A 17,371-nucleotide genomic window follows, 5' to 3' on the forward strand; every position below is an offset into this window, starting at 1 on the left:
TGATGAAGCAGCTGAAGATAGTTGGGAAGGGCACTACCCTGAGGAACTCCTGCAGCGATGTCCTGCAGCTGAGTTGACAGACCTCCAACAACCACAACCATTTTCCATTGTTCTAGGTATGACTCCAACCAGTGGAGAGTTTTCTCCCGATTCCCATTAACTCCAATTTTGCTAGGGCTCCTTGATGTCACACTCAGTCAATTGCGGCCTTGATGTCAAAGGTAGTCACTCTCACCTCAACTCAGGAGTTCAGCTCTTCCGTCCATGTTTGAACCAAGGCTGTAATGAGGTCAGGAGCCGAGTGTCCCTGGCAGAACCCAAACTGAGCATCAGTGAGCAGGTTATTGCTAAGCAAGTGCTGCCTTATAGCATTGTTGATGACCCCTTCCATTACTTTACTGATGATCGAGTGTAGACTGATGGGGCGGTAATTGGCCGGGTTGGATTTGTCCTGCTTTTTGTGTATAGGACACACCTGGGCAATTTTCCACATAGCCGGGTAGACGCCAGTATTTTAGCTGACTGGAACAGTTTAGCTAGAGGCACGGCAAGTTCTGGAGCACAAATCTTCAGTACTATTGCTGGAATATTGTTAGGGCCCATAACCTTTGCAGTATCCAGTACCTTCAGCCATTTCTTCATATCACGTGGAGTGAATTGAATTGGCTGAAGACTGGCATCTGTGATGCTGGGGACCTCTGGAGGAGGTCGAGATGGATCATCCACTCAGCACTTCTGGCTGAAGATAGCAAATGCTTCAGCCTTATCTTTTGCACTGATGTGCTGGGCACCCCCATCATTGAGTATGGGGGTATCTGTGGAGCCTCCTCCTCCAGTGAGTTGTTTAATTGTCCAACACTATTCAGGACTGGATGTAGCAGGATTGCAATGCTTAGATTTGATCTGTTGGTTGTGGGATCGCTTAGCTCTGTCTTTCACTTGCTGCTTATATTGTTTGACATGCAAGCAGTCCTGTGTTATAGCTTCACCAGGTTGACACCTGATTTTTAGGTATGCCTGGTGCTGCGCTTGCCCTCCCGCATTGTTTATTGAGCCAGGGTTGGTGGTAATGGTAGAGTTGAGGATATGTCGGCCATGAGGTTACAGGTTGTGTTTGAGTACAATTCTGCTGCTGCTGATGGCCCGCAGCGCCTCATGGGTGCCCAGTCTTGCGTTGCTAGATCTGTTCGAAATTTATCCCATTTAGCACGTTGGTAGTGCCACACAACACGATGGAGGGTATCCTCAATGTGAAGGCGGGACTTCATGTCCACAATGACTGTGCAGTGGTCACTCTTACCGATATTGTCATGGGCAGATGCATCTGCGGCAGGCAGGTTGGTGAGCATTAGGTCAAGTATGTTTCTCTCTTGTTGGTTCCCTCACCACCTGCTGCAGACCCAGTCTAGCAGCTATGTCATTTTAGGACTCGGCCAGTTCAGTCAGCAGTGGTGCTAGTGAGCCACTCTTGGTGATGGACACTGAAGTACATTCTGCGCCTTTGCCACCATCAGTGCTTCCCCCAAGTGGTGTTCAACATGGAGAAGCACTGATTCATCAGCTGAGGGAGGGCGGTACATGGCAATCAGCAGGCGGTTTCCTTGTCCATGTTTGACCCAATGCCATGAGATTTTATGGGGTCCGGGGTCGACGTTGAGGACTCCCAGGGCAACTCCCTCCCGACCATACACCACTGTGCCGCCACCTCTGCTGGGCCTGTCCTGCTGGTGGGGTGGCACATACCCAGGGATGGTGATGGTGGTTAATGGGACATTATGTGTCAGGCTGTTGCTTGGCTAGTCTGTGAGACCGCTTTCCCAGCTTTGGCACTAGCCCCCAGATGTTAGTAAGGAGGACTTTGCAGAGTCAACAGGGCTGAGTTCGCCATTGTAGTTTCCGGTGCTGGGTGGTCTGTCCGGTTACATTCCTTTTTTGAGGCTTTGTAGCAGTTTGATACAACTGAGTGTCTTGCTAAGCCATTTACTGTGGGTCTGGAGTCATATGTAGGCCAGACCAGGTAAGGACAGCAGATTTCCTTCCCTGAAGGGCATTAGTGAACCAGATGGATTTTTACAACAATCGACAATGGTTTCATGGTCATCATTAGATTTATTATTGAATTCAAATTCCACCATCTGCCATCGAACCCAGGTCCTCAGAGCATTACCCTGGGTCTCTGGATTACTAGTCCAGTGACAATACCATTACGCCATCGCCTCCCCTTGTATATATTTTTTCCTACATTGTGGTTACTGTTAGGGGGCCTTAGAACGCTCCCAATAGTGATTTCTTTCCCCTACTATTCCTCATCTCCACCCAAGCTGATTCTACATCCTGACCTCCTGAACCAAGGTCATCTCTAACTATTGCACCAATGCCATCCTTGATCAACAGTGCTACCCATCTACCTTTACCCAGCTTCCTATTCTTATTGAATATCATATACCCTTCAATATTCAGGACCCAATCTTAGTCATCCTGCAGCCATGTCTCCATAATGGCTATCATATCATGTTTATTTACTTCAAAGTGCGCTATCAATTCATTTACTTTGTTATGAATGCTATGTGCATTCAGATAGAGAACCTTTAGTTTTGCCTTTTTGTTATCTTTGTAACATCTAATCTTGACTACTGGTGTATTCCTAGGTTTTTATCTTTCTGTCCATTCCTGCTATTCTATAACCCTCATTTCCCATATTACTATTATGGTCTCCTACTTACCACTACATTCCTGATGGCCCCCCCACCCCTCCCCTCCACCCCGCTTGAACAGCTTCCTGTACCATGGTACCTTGGCCAGCCTGTTTACCACCTGGCAGACCTCGCTTTCGTCCACAAAGGTCGTGAGCACCTCAAATCTGTTATACAATTGCAAAGTCTGAGGCTCCTCCACTACTGTCTGCTTGGTCCCATTAACTGTCTCTCACCACTGCTGACCAAAACAGATGACCCTATTCTAAGAGGCATGACCATCTTCTGGAACAAAGTGTCCAGGTATTTCTCCCCCTTTCTTATGTTGCAGTGTCTACAGTCTGGCTTTCAGATCAATAATCCTGATCCAGAATTCCTCCAGCTGCTGACACTTTCTGCAGACATGTTTGTCATGGATCGTCTTGATGTCCAAAAGATCCCACATTCCACAGCTGCAACATAACACCTGACATGCCATTGTTACTTATGTTATTTACTTAACTTAATTTAATTACTCACTTAATTAACTGAGATTAATTCCTATGTATGCCACATTTCCTTTCCCTGTGCACTGAATTCCCACGTGAACCTAATTCACTACTCCGTCTTCAGTCTCCGTCTCACTCCGGCATAGTCACTTGTCTCCTCGCGCGCCCCTTTGCAAGAATACTAAATCTCTAACATGTTAGTTGAGAAATCCACCTGAGAAATGGGTTCTCTTCTGCTGTCTACTGCAAGCCGACCTTCACTTGTCAATATACGGATTGGAATTCCTATTGCTCCAGGGGCTATAAAATTGGCCTTATCACCACTTCACAAATAAGGCCTAAGCCATTTGCTCACCGTGCAAGCTTGATGCAACAAAGCTATCCTGAGGGATAATACCTACCCTGATCAGATCATTGCTCGCTGTAGATCACGCAAATTCATGAATGGGCTTATAGCCACCACTTTCAGTCTACCTCAGATTATCCTGTAAGGGTAAGGTGTCTCAAAAAGTGGAGGAACAGGCGAAGCTAGCCGTTTCATGCTGCTACCATGCAGTCGCAGTGGTACTCTCCAACTAATAGGAAGCTGCCATCATGCCAAAAACACGTTCTGCCTACCTCAAAGATGAGTAATATAGTATATGAATTTCAGTTTTACTGGGATGCCAGGTATGTAGGCCGTACATCCCAATGACTGGTGGATGGTATCAAACAGCACATTTCTTCGTCTGTTCGCAACAAGCAGCTCCTGACCGTACTCAACCAGCCCGTGCTTGCAAAACTAGAACATAAGTGTCCAACATTAGATTGGACAACACTTACAAAACAATCCCAATTGTTCTAAGAATTATACCAACAAGACTAATAGTCAGGCTCACAATGTGGCTCACTTGAGTGTGCTAAAAGTTACATATATTTGTATGCAGGTCCCGGTCCTTTGCAAACATAATAAGTCCAGGCATTGCGCCTTTTTCAAATAAACAAAGGCTTGGGGCACAACTGTTCCTTGGTGCATTCTCCATGGCAACACCTCCACCAATCAGAGTCCACTTGCCAACCAATCAGCACCCTTTTCTCATGCGGTATAAATTGTTGTGCCCTTTGTGATTTGGTATTCTTGTGATTATGTCCTGATGAGTGTAAGGCAAAAACTTTCGACAGCAGGTCTCCTTTTCAGCAAAACTCAAGTTCTGTACTACCAAGTGACTATTTGTATAACTAAGAGCCAAATGTGTAAGTTTCTCCCTGCCAGTACACAGCCTCACCATCAGCAGGTCCTCAGCTGTGCCTCCTCTTGGTGACACATGGAAACTGGGTCCCTTGCGGCCCCAGGCTAAAACTTCAGAGGAACTCTTGAGGAGGTTTGGCCCCTAGACATGCAATGTGCAGGCTATGAACTTTGTGTAACTAACACCCTTTTATCAGAACAAACCACAAACCATGCCACAAGGTGTCCTGGAGACATCCAAGATCAGGGCATTGACACCAGCTGGACCTGATCATCGCCAGATGTGACTCTCGGACCAGCATTCTCAGCACACACAGCTACCATAGTGCTGTCTGCAATACAGATGACTTCCTGGTGTGCATCAGGGTTAGGATGCAACCCTTGAAGATTTTTCACACAAAGCATAAATACTGTTTTCGTTACAAAATTAACCATACTGCCTATCCAGGTAAAAACCAACAGTTCCTCAACTCAATTGAACAGGCACTCTCAGGCATTCACACACAGAGTGCAGAAGCGAAATGGAACCTACTTTGGGACAGCATCTATAATACTGCACTCTCAAAACATGGGAAGCAGGGGTGGAAAAATGCTGACTGGTTCGAGGTCAGCATCACTGTGATGGAACCTGCCATTGATGCCAAGCAGTCTGCTCTCATTAATTATAAAGGTGACCCGAGAAAGAAGACTCTGAATGGATGAAGAGCCACTCAAAGTAAAGTCCAACAGACTCCTAATTGGTGCGCCAATAACTACTAGTTACAACTTTGCCAGAATATCCAGGTGTCCTTTGACACAGGGAATGCTAGGGGTGTGTATGGAGGGATCAGAAAGGCAAACAGGTGCATCAACATGGAAAACAACTCCACTGAAAACAAAGGCAGGGGAGGTCAACACTGACAGCAATAAACAGTCGGAGAGATGGGTGGAATGTTACCTTGAGCTATACTGTCAGGAGAAAACAGTCACTGAGCAAGCTCTTGTCACCATAGAAAGCCTGCCCATCGTGGCAAAGCTGGATATCAAACACACAGTTAAGGAGATTAGCAAAGTTATTGACTCTCCATGTGCTGAAGCTATGTCGCCTGAATTCATCAAGCAAGGGAAGCCAGCGCTCTTGCAGCATTTGCACAAACTTCTCTATTTTTAATGGAGGGAGGGGCAATGCTCCAGGATATGTGTGATACAAAGATTGTGTCCTTGTATAAGAATAAGGGCGACCACAGCAATTGCAACAACTATCGAGGCATTTCTCTGCTGAGCATCAGGGGAAAAGTATTTGTTTGTATTTCCCTTGAAAGAATGCAGATCCCAGCTGAACACATCTTCTTCGAATCCCAGTGTGGCTTCAGAACTGGAAGATCTACAACTGTCAGTCTGGCAGCTGCAAGAGAAATACCGAGAACAAAGGAAATCACTATATATTGCCTTCATCAATCTCACCAAGGCATTCAACTATGTGAGCAGGGGCAGTCAATTTAAGCTGCTGGAGAAAATTGGCTGCCCGCTAAAACTGCTCAGTTTGATCCCCTCTTTCCATGACAACATGATGGTAAGGTCATCTATGACAGGGAAACATCGGAACCCTTTGAGTTCCACAGTGAGGTCAAATAGGGTTGTGTTCTGGCACCGACACTCTTTGAAATATTCTACTCTTTGCTGCTGTCATATGCCTTCAGGTCATCTACAGAGGGTGTCTACTTATATACTGACAGATAGCTGCTCAAACTTGATCGCTGGAGATTGAAGGCACAGGTGCACCAAGTTCTCATCAGAGGGTTACTCTACGCTGACAATGCCGGACTAACATTCCATACCGAGGAACACCTTTCACAACAAATGGACAGACTCTCTCATGCCTGTAATGAGTTTGGTCCGGCCATCAGCATCAGGAGGACAAATTCATGGTCCAGGATTTGGCCATGCTGCCATCTGTCAGTATTGGCAATGTGATGCTGGAGGTTGTTGATAGTTTCACATATCTAGGCACTACAATCATCAGGAATCTGTCACTTGGTGCTGAAATCAACACACACATTGCAAAAAACTGCAGCTGTTACGTCCAAGCTGAACAGGAATATGTGGAATGACAGCAACCTGACTGAGAACAGCAAACTGCGAGTCTACCAAGCTGGCATCCTCAGCGCACTCTTCTACAGTGGTGAGACCTGGACGATATATGCTAGGCAGGAGAAAAGGCTGAGCAGTTTCCACCTTCACTGTCTGACATGTATCCCATGCAGCTCTTGGCTGGACAAGGTTACCAACTCAGAGGTCCTGGAGCATGCTAATTCCATCAGCATACACTCATTGCTAAGCCAACAACGTCAGCACTGACTCTACCATGTTCATCAGGATGGATGATGGCCATATAGCCAAAGACCTTCTATACAGTGAACTGGCCACCGAGTCACAGTCTCCTGGGTGTCCATCCACTACAAAGACATCTGCAAGTGGGTTATAAAGATGGCAGGCATTGACACTGACAATTGCAAGACAGTTACTGATGACTGTGACCTCTGGAGGCTGACTGTTTGGAAGGGCACTGGAAGAGGCAATCAAAAACAAAAAGCTCAGCTGGCCGAGAGGAGGGCCCAGAGAAAACAGAAGCCAGTGAATTGTGCACCTTCTCAGCCTACTTGCTTCCTCTGTGGCAAATGGGGCAGAGACTGCCATGTCAGAGTGAAGGTCCTGAGCCACACCAGGCCTTGCTTAACACTGAGTTGAGCGCTACAGCGCAAACCATCAACTTGTGAGACAGAAGGCTGCCATCACTATTAGGTCACCCCTCAGCTTTCTTTTTTAAAAAGAAGAGACCCAGCCCAACAATCCTTTCCTGATATGTATACCCATGCATTTCTGGTACCATCCTTGTAAATCTTCTTTGCACTCTCTCCAGTGCCTCTATATCTTTTTTATATTATGTTGATCAGAGCTGCACTCAGTGTAAAAAGTGTGGTCTAATCAATGTTCGATACAGGTTTAGCCAAACTTCCCTACTTTTCAATTCTATCCCTCGAGAAATAAAGCCTCATGCATAGTTTGCTTTTATTATGGCCATGCTAACTTTTGGCAAACCTTAGTGATTGGCATATTTGTATACTGAGATTCCTTTGTTCCTCTATCCCAGCTAGTCTTGCAACTTCCAACTAATAAATGGCCTTCCTACTCTCCCTACCAAAATGTATTACCTCACATTTATCTGTGTTGAATTTCATTTGATAATTATTTGTCCATTCTGTAGTTTTATTAATGTCCTCCTGTAAATTATTGCAATCCTCCCTAGTATTGACTGTCTTCCCCAATTTGGTGTCATCTGCAAATTTAGAATTGTATTTTTGATTCCAAGTTCCAAAACATTGGAAACAGCATTGATCCTTGTGAACATCACTTCCTACCTTCTGCCACTCTGCATAACTACCTTTTATTCCCACTCTCTGCTTGCTGGCTTGAAGCCAGCTAGAAATCCATTCTGCCATTTGTCCCCAGACTCCACACTGTCTGACCTTATTGATTAGTCTATTATGGAACACCATATCAAAGGCCATTTAGAAATCCAGATAAATTGCATCTATTGTATTAGCATTGTCTACTCTCTCTGTTAATTATTCAAAAAATTCAATAAGGCTGGTCAAGTAACATTTGTTTTATCCCTTTTCCTTCTCTTCTGCTCTTTCCAGGCTCATCAATTTAACTGGCTAAACTGCAGGAAAGGAGGAGGAGTTTACTTGTTCCTCTTTGGTGTTGTTGGGTGGGAAGAGGAGATATCGGCGAACATGATTAAAAATAGAAATTAATGGGTTTAGGTTGTCAACATATAAAATGTATCTGCACTAGTTCTAGAAATGGCTGGAAGTTGTCCAAGCTGATATGATATTTGGTGCAGTTCAGGTTCAGCAGATCATGACAAAACATATGGATGCTTAACTCAATTTCTTCCTCAATATCTTTAAACATTAAGAAACTACAAGAATAAGTTGTTAAATGGAATTTGAGATTTAATAAGTTGTTTATCAAAATAAATCAAAGTGCCATCAAATTTAAGTAAAAACATAAATTGCTAGAAGTGCATAACAGGTCAGTAAGCATTGGGCAAAAGAAGTGAGTTAATGACATTTCAGGTTTACATAATGCATAATTGCTCATTAATTCAATTTAAAAACATATTTTTTGCAGAAGAATTGAGTAACTTTCAAAATGTGTAGCTGCCCAACTGATAAACCCTGGAACTAAAATGAGGGAATTCTGTCATGTTCTTTTACTCACCATTTCATAATGCAGTGTTCCAATTACTTTTCCTTGACTGTACAAGCAACCAGCTGGGCATTCATATCTGGAATAAGGAAGTAGCAGAGGGTTAAAGGTTGGCGACTTGTTTCCATTTCTATCTACATTTCCAGAGCAAAAGATTTTAGTTTAACATTTAGTTAACATTAAAACTCCTATTAAAAGAATTTTCTAAATATGAACCTTGTACTTGCTGGTCGGTGTAAATTTAAACTGTCACCAAGTAAAATAGCAAGTATTTGTTTTTTACTATTTTGCTAATTAGTTTTTGTTAGGCCACTGGTATTAAGACAACTAATTGAGAAAGTATGTTGAAGATAACTAATATATGAATTCTGATGAAAAATAGACTATTAGTTATCAAGTTTATATTATTTACTAGAATAGGAATTGGGATTACTCAGTTTCTCACCTATTGCAAGTTGTTCCCTTGCATTGGTCACGCAGTTTGGTTTCACAAGACACCAGCTGAGCTGTGGAAGAGATTATAACAAGAATGAGAATTTTCTAGATCTCTTTCATGATATTAGTAATTTTTTTCAGAATCATTCCAGTATCTCAAGGTCATTAAGAACTCAATTATTCAGCAAATTCAGCTTCCTGCTCTTAAGATGATTTATTTCTACCATGAGATTTTATTTGGAGTTGAGAGTGGAGTTCTTTGTAGTGGAGAGAAAAATGAAATAAAATCCATATTCGACCAATAAATTCATTCCTCTACTCAAGTCCTCATAGATGATGTCACAGAGCATCAAAAAGTCATTTTGTTGACAATTTTAGCACAAATGACAAAAAATAAGAATTCTGCAAATGAACATGTGATGCAACATTATTGTAAATTATATTAATGCAACCAAATATACCTTCCCCTCCCCTTTCAGCATTCCAAAGGGCCATTCCCTTTGCAACATCCTGTTCCACTCTACCATCGCACCAAATACGCATTTCCCTTTCCACAACACGTCTCATCTGTCTTTTCAGCTCCTCCCTCCCCACCATCCAGAGCTTCAAACATTCCTTCTAGGTAAAACAGTGATTTACTTGCAACTTCTTTCAAATTAATACATTGTATTCTCTGCACATTGTTTTCGTTGCTCACAATGCAGTGTATTCAACATTTGGGAGACCAGGTACAGATTGGATAACTGTTTTGCTGAACACCATTCAGTCCACAGCTATGACCCTGGCCTTCCGGTTGCTTTCTATTTTAATTTTCCGTCCCACTTCCATTCTGTCCTCTGCCTCCTTCAGTGCTCCACTGAAGTTCAATGGAAGTTCAAAGAACAGCATCTCATCTTTTATTTGGGCACTTTACAATTATCTGAGCTCAACACTAAGTTCAGCAATTTCAGGTCATAACCAGTTACATCTGTAACATTTTCCAGTTCTGATGGAAGATAAACTGAAAAGTTAATTCTATTTCTCTCTCCACAGATGCTGCATGGCCTTCTGAGTATTTCCAGCATTTTCTGGTTCTATTCTAGACTTCCAGTATCATAGCATGTTGCCATTGTATTAGAGTATAAAACCAGTTGTTCTTACACATTTGTTGGGTGTTTACAACCTCATTCACGTCAAGATGTTCTGTCCTTGAAGAATCTGTTTGTGTTCGAGCTTTTGAGCGTGTTTCTTGAGTTCCTGTTCTCTGCTGCTCAACCTCATTGGTTTCCTCCTCTGGTTCGGAAGGGGAATAATGGTGATCTGTGCCATCTGTTTCAAGTTGAAACAGAAATGGAAAAGAATTAATAGATAAACACTGAAGGTTTTCTTAAATTACGTTTTATGCAATTTGCTTGATTGAGTACAAAGAGAGTTCCGTATAGTTATTGGTCCGTCAGAGAAAACAATAAATAATAATATATTTTTCGTAAACCAGGGTTTAATCAGAAAACGCTTTAGTGTGGGCCTAGACCATTCAATATTTAGTGTTTTGGGTAAAAGAAGTAGAAAGTATTTAAGAAAAGAAAAAATCGTATGCATTACCTTTGATTTCAAATATCTCTAGGTAGTGACTACATTAAACAATGTTAACATTCCTCAGCTGGCAGCATTTACTGGTTTAAACATTGATCCAAAACTTAACACACAAGCCGAGTTGATACTGCAGTGCTTTACTGCATTGTCCGTGATGTTGTCTTTTGGATGAATTCAATGCACTCTCTTATCAATTCCACTAAAAATCACCTGACACAGTGTAAAGAAGAATAGGATGTTTTCCTGGTGATCTGGCCAACATTCCTGCCTCAATCATTACCATCAAAAATTGGTCATTCACCTCACTGTCATTTGCAAAAATTTGTCGTGAATGTTTGCCTATATAATTGTCTCTGGATTTCGAGATAATTCATTGCATGTGAATTACACTGAAGTTTTCCTGAGAGACAATAAGGTGCCACATAAATATTTTTCTTTCCCTTTAGTGAAGAACGCTCACAGTGGAATAGTGACACATTGAGATTGAATATTCTGTGCAACAGGATACAGAATTTGGGTTGCTTAGCCAGTTCTCCAAATCGGGGGTTTATTTCAACAACGTCACTGTGGTTGCTGCCAGCTGAGCACAGGATATTTTTTCTCTTTAAAAATGGAAACCTGGTGATCAAATGGAAGCAGCATTAGGAAAGGCTTGGGAACTGGACTCTGGGCCATTCTTGTTTGATAACTGGCATGGATAGAATGCAAGAAAGAAAAATAAAAAGGAAAATAATGGATGCTAAGGTCTGAATCTGGCGCTACAGAGTTAATTTCTCAGCCACCCAGAGGAAAATGACACCCATTCGAGTCCAGGGCTCGTTTAATTTTCACTCTCCAAATTTTCATTGTTCTGGGGAATGGGAGGGTGAAGGGCATGGGGAAGGATCGTCATGAAATCACAAAGCCTGTTGTTGGCACCTGGTAAATGATAATATCAGTTGCCAAGATTGCTTACAGGGGCTGCACAATCTGAAAGTGTGTGGGAGGGGGGCAAGGGGGAACCAAATCCTAAGCTTTCCTCGTCTCAGAGAAGCCTCCTAGCCCAACAAAAAAAGAAACTTAACCTGTTTTCCCCTCTTCTAGCTCTGATCTCCTTCCTGCTGCTTTTGACTTGAGCAGAAAGACACTACAGCTTTTTGCTTAAGTTGTCTGTTAAAAACTGCATCATTGAGACCTGCCAAAAGGATCTCACCCCCACCTTGGCTTTGGGTAGACGCACCAGGACAAAAATGAGAACAACCAGTCTCAGTGGCTCCATGGTGATTTTAATTACCTACCAACGCACTTCCTGCCAGATAGGTTGAATTAAAATTGTCCCCGAATATTATTTTTTTAGAGAGATTATAGAAAAGTATTATGTATTGATCATATTTTGCATCATTGTCAAAGTGTACTGAGACTTGATGATAAATTGGAGAGAGACTGGAAGTATAAAATACACCCTTTATTTCAGTCACTGGCATTTGGATGGTCAAGTTTCTCCAGATCATTTGCCAAATTGCTCAACACTTCTGTATTACTATTCCTGTCATGTCCGATTTCTGTGCTTGTAGTAATCTTGTTTTCTTGTGGAAATGGTATGTTCTTAGGGTTCCAAGAAATGCGCAACAGATTGGGCGTTTGGTCTGGTGATTAATTATGATCATACCTTAAATAATATATTTCAATGGCAATTCTGATACATGGTTCTGATACACTACTACAAAAAGCTGGACCCCTTGATCTAGAGAATAAGTTATGAAGAGGCGGCCGATATAAATCGTACCTCAGGGGTTTAATAACACAGTCTGATTACATGATACATTGAAATCAGTCTGATAAAGAAAGAGACAAAGTTAAGTTAATGAAAGATCCTGATGTGCACTGTATTATTTTATGATTTGAATCTACTATAGCTGGAGGTGCTACATCTTTTTATTAGATTTTTGTTGTACAGTGCGGATTTTAACTTTATATTTTAAACAATGTATTGGTTTATTATGGCATTATCAGGATTTACATGGAATATGAGTGTCGCGAGCAAAACCAGCATTTGTTGTCTATCCCTAATAGCCCTTGAGAAGGTGGTGGTGAACTGCTGCTGTTCATGTGGTGTAAGTACACCCACAGGGCTGCTCTGGAGGGAGTTCCAGGTTTTTGTGAAGGAACAGCAGAATATTTCCAAGTCAGGATAGTGTGTGGCTTGGAGAGGAACTTGCAGGTGGAGGTGTTCCCATGCATCTTCTAGGTGGTAGAGGTCACGGGTTTGGAAGGTGCTGTCACAGGAGGCTTGCTGAGTTGCTGCAGTGCATCCTGTAGATGGTACACATTGCTGCCACTGTGTGCTGGTGGTGAAAGGAGTGAATGTTTAAAGTGATGAATGGGGTGCCAATCAAGCAGGTGGGGGATTCAGCGATAGTAATACAATTGAATTTCAAGGGGAGGTGGTTAGATTCTCTCTTGTTGGAGTTGGCTATTGCCTGGCACTTAAGTGGCAAATAGCATTCACAGCATACATCAGCCAAGCTTGAATGATGTCTGGGTCTTGCTACACGTGGACAGGACTGCTTTAATATCTGGGGAGTCTCGAATGGTGTTGAACATTGTGAAATCCTCAGTGAGCATCCCCACTTCAGAGCTTATATGGAGGAATGTCATTGATGAAGCAGCTGAAGATGGTTGGGCCTAGGACACAATCTTTAAGAACTCCTCACTCCCAGGACATCACTGCAGATGATTGAACTCCAACAATCACAGCCATCTTCCTTTGTGCTAGGTATGACTCCAGCCAGTGGAGAGCTTTTGCTCAAATTCCTATTGACTTCAGTTTTGCTAGGGCTCCTTGATACCACACTCGGTCACATGCTCTCATCTCACCTTTTGTGTTCAGCTCTTTTGTGCATGTTTGGACCAAGACTGTGATGAAGTAATGAGCTGAGTGGCCCTGGCAGAACCCGAACTGAGCATAAGTGAGCAGTTATTGCTGCGTAAGTGATGCTTGGTAGCACTGTCGATGACCCCTTCCATCACTTTGCTGATGATCAAAAGTAGACTGATGGGGCAGTAATTGGCCGGGTCGGATTTGTCCTGCTTTCTGTGGACAGGACATAACTGGGCAATTTTCGACATTTCTGAGCAGAAGCCAGTGTTGTAGCTGTACTGGAACAGCTTGGTTAGGTACATGGCTCTTCTGTAGCACAAGTCTTCAATACTATTGTCAGAATGCTGTCAGGGCCACAGTCTTTGCAGTATCCAGTGCCTTCGGCCATTTCTTGATATCACGTGGAGTGAATCAAATTGGCTGAAGACTGGCATCTGTGATGCTGTGACCACAGGAGCAGGCTGAGATGGATTATCCATTCAGAACTTCTGGCTGAAGATAGTTGCAGCTGCTTCAGCCTTTTCCTTTTGTACTGATGTGCTGTGCTCACTCATTATTGAGGATGTGGATCCTCCTCCTCCAGTGAGTTGTTTAATTATCCACCACCATTCACAACTGGATGCGGCAGGATTACGGAGCTTTGATCTGATCTATTGGCAATGAGATCACCTAATACTATTTATCGCATTTGCTTCTACTGTTTGGCATGCAAGTAGTCCTGTGTTGTAGCTTCATGAGGTTGACACCTCATTTTTAGGTATGCCTGGTGCTGCTCCTGGCATGACCTCCTGCGCTTTTCATTGAATCAGGGTTGACCCCCTGACTTGATGGTAATGGTAGAGTGGGGGATATGCCGGGTTACAGATTGTGGTTGTATACAATTCTGTGGTTGCTGATGGCCAACAGCGCCTCATGGATGTCCAGCCTTGAGTTGCTAGATCTGTTCGAAATCTATCCCATTTAGCATGGTAGTATTGCCACACAACACGATGGAGGGTATTCTTAATATGGAGTCGGCACTTTGTCTCCACAAGGATGGTGTGGTGGTCACTCCTACCAATACTATTGTGGACAGATGCATCTGCAACAGGTAGAGTTGTGAGGACATGTTCAGGTAGGTATTTCCCACTTGTTAGTTCCCTCACCACCTGCTGCAGGCCCAGTCTAGCAGTTATGGCCTTTAGGGCTCAGGCAGCAGTGGTGCTACCGAGCCACAGTTGGTGTTGAACAGTGAAGTCCCCCACAGGGGCACAGTGCATTCCGTGCTCTTGCCACCGTTAGTGCTTCCAACTGATGTTCAATATGGAGGAGCACAGATTCATCAGCTGAGGAGGGTGATGGGTAGGGGGGGTGCGGTGGGGATGGTGTTGGGTGGCAGTATGTAATAATCAGTATAGTGTTTGCTTGCCCATGTTTGACCTGATGCCATGAGATATCATGGGCTTCAGAGTCAATGTTGAGGACCCAAGGCAACTCCCTCCCCGAGTGCATACCACTGTACCACTACCTCTGGGATACCCAGGAATGGTGATGGTGATGTCTGATTGAGTCAGGCTATTACCTGGGACAGCTCTCCAATTTTGGCACAAGTCCCCAGATGATAGGAAGGAAGACTCTGCAGGGTTGACAGGGCTGGGTATGCCATTGTCATTTCCAGTACCTATGCTGATACCAGGGTGGTCCATCCAATTACATTCCTTTTTGGCTTTGTAGTGGTTTGATACAAATTAGTGGCCATTTTGAAGGGCAGTTAAGAGTCAATCACATTGCTGTGGGTCAAGCCACATGTAGGCCAGACCAAATAAGGACAGCAGATTTCCTTCCCAAAAGGACATTAGTGAGCGAGCCAGATGGGTTTTTATGACAATTGACGTTGGTTTCACAGTCAATATGACTGATACTAGCTTTTAATTCCAGGTTTATTAATTGAATTTAAATTCCACCAAATGCCATGATGGGATTTGAACCCATGTCCCCAGAGAATTAGGCAGGGCCTCTGGATCACTAGTCCAGTGATATTACCATTAGCCACCGCCTTCCCATTTTTTTTATTGTCACAATGTTTCTTCTGAATTCTGAATTCCCTTTTTGATTTCTTGCTGACTATGTTACATTAATGACCTCTAGTTTTGTACTTCCCCACAAGTGGAAACACTCTCCTGTATCTACTCTATCAAAGCCTTCCTTAACGTTAAATACTTCTATGAGGCCACCCCTAACGTTTCTCTTTTCAAGAGAAAAGAGATCCAGCCTATTCATTCTTTCCTGCGAGTTATATGATCTCATTTCTGATCATTCTTGTAAATCTTTTTTTTTACCTTTTCCAATGCCGCTACATTCTTTATATGGTATAGCAACCAGGTCTGTACACAGTACTCCAAGGACAGGACTTTTCGCATGGTGGGGCGGGAAACTCCACCACCCGAAGAGTCACTGGGGAACACATCCCCACTGGTACCAACTGCCCTGTAGCCATTTAACATTCAGCAAGGTTTTAACTGACTGAGGGTGAGACTTCTGCCCCCAGCTGGGGAGGTAGTCCCATCTTAGAGAGGTGTTGGCCAAATAGATGGTCTGTAATTCAGTAGTTCCAGAAGCGCCAGGTTCGAGCAGGGGCCACTGCTCATACCACAGGCAGTCCCGAAAAAGAAGACTAATGGAAGCTAGACTGAAGGTAAGTCCGGGGTATCGGCAGGGTGGAAGGCGCCAGTGAGGGGAGGGAGAGGGTTTGGGGCAAGGTTTGAAAGGCTGTGGGGGAGGGGTTGAAGGGTTACAGCGGGTAAAGGGGGGTATGACCTTGGGGAGGGGGGGATGGAAAATGGCACTTCTGATGGGCAAAGGGGACCCCCAAAGGATGTACCAGCCCAATTCAGTTATAGCTGCCAGGCTCCCTGTTTGGCGTCAGCTTCCCCCTCCCATGGGTAAAATGGCTGTGCGGGTGGGATGAGGCACTTAAGTGGTCATTAATTGGCCACTTCATTTAAGGGCCTCAATAGACCCAAGGGCTGCTTCCACCATTCCACCACCCCCCCCATAAAATGGGAGACATGTTGACAGCTTGGGGGTGGGTGGGTAGGCAGCGGGCAGGCCATGTGCCGCATTTTATGAGCCCCCGACCTTCAAACCTTCAAACCGACTGGCAAGGGACTGTGACATTCCACCCCATTTGGCGTTTAATCAAGGCACGATACAAGTTTAGCACAACCTACATTGCTAGAAATAAACCATAGTACACGGTTTGTTTTTCTAATGGCCTTATTAATCGGTGTTACTATTTTGAATGATTTGTTTACTTGAATTCTCAGGTCCCTTTGCTCCTCTGTTCTATTTAGATTCTTATTTTCTAAGCAATATGTGATCTCCTTATTTTTCTTACCAAAATATAATGCCTCACACCTATCTGTGTCAAAATTAATTTATCAATTATGTACCCGTTATGCAATCTATTAATATCTTCTGGATATTGTTCAAATTTGAACATTCTTTTCAATCTAATTTGCAACGGTAAACAGCTCTAGTAATTAGAATTTAAGATGATGTGATAACTATGAAAAATACTGAAATTACATCTTCTTTTAGGATAGTAATAATCAACAGACCTTAACATGCCAAACTTCAATGAGATCAAAAACTGTTTGGTGAAGCACCTTCATAAGAACTGAAAAATATCAGCATCACATTATGTTCAGGCTTCTGTGAAATTCAGCCTCAAGTTCACTTTTTCCTTATTGTGATATCTACCTGCATTCACTTGCTGTATACTGTCACCTACAAATTAGCATACAAAATTCTAAAGTTTATACAAAATGTTAAGACAGCAACACAAGCCTAATTATTGCTT

The 17,371-nt window shown here is 43.3% G+C and overlaps 1 protein-coding gene across 2 annotated transcripts in view; it reads right to left on the reverse strand.

Annotated features, from left to right (window-relative positions):
- Positions 1–17,371, reverse strand: part of LOC144679676 (cysteine-rich secretory protein LCCL domain-containing 1-like) — a 93,983-nt gene that overhangs the window by 25,855 nt on the left and 50,757 nt on the right. The window contains exons 6-8 of one of the 2 annotated variants that reach the window (XM_078540280.1): positions 10,239–10,409; positions 9,109–9,169; positions 8,676–8,742 (exon numbers count right to left, since the gene is read on the reverse strand). In XM_078540280.1, coding sequence (XP_078396406.1) covers positions 8,676–8,742; positions 9,109–9,169; positions 10,239–10,409 — 299 coding nt within the window. The remainder of the gene's footprint in view (positions 1–8,675; positions 8,743–9,108; positions 9,170–10,238; positions 10,410–17,371) is intronic. The other variant, XM_078540281.1, reaches the window with a different exon arrangement.

Source organism: Cetorhinus maximus, chromosome 4 (genome assembly GCF_964194155.1).
Source record: "Cetorhinus maximus chromosome 4, sCetMax3.hap1.1, whole genome shotgun sequence".
NCBI classification, from domain to species: Eukaryota; Metazoa; Chordata; class Chondrichthyes; order Lamniformes; family Cetorhinidae; genus Cetorhinus; species Cetorhinus maximus.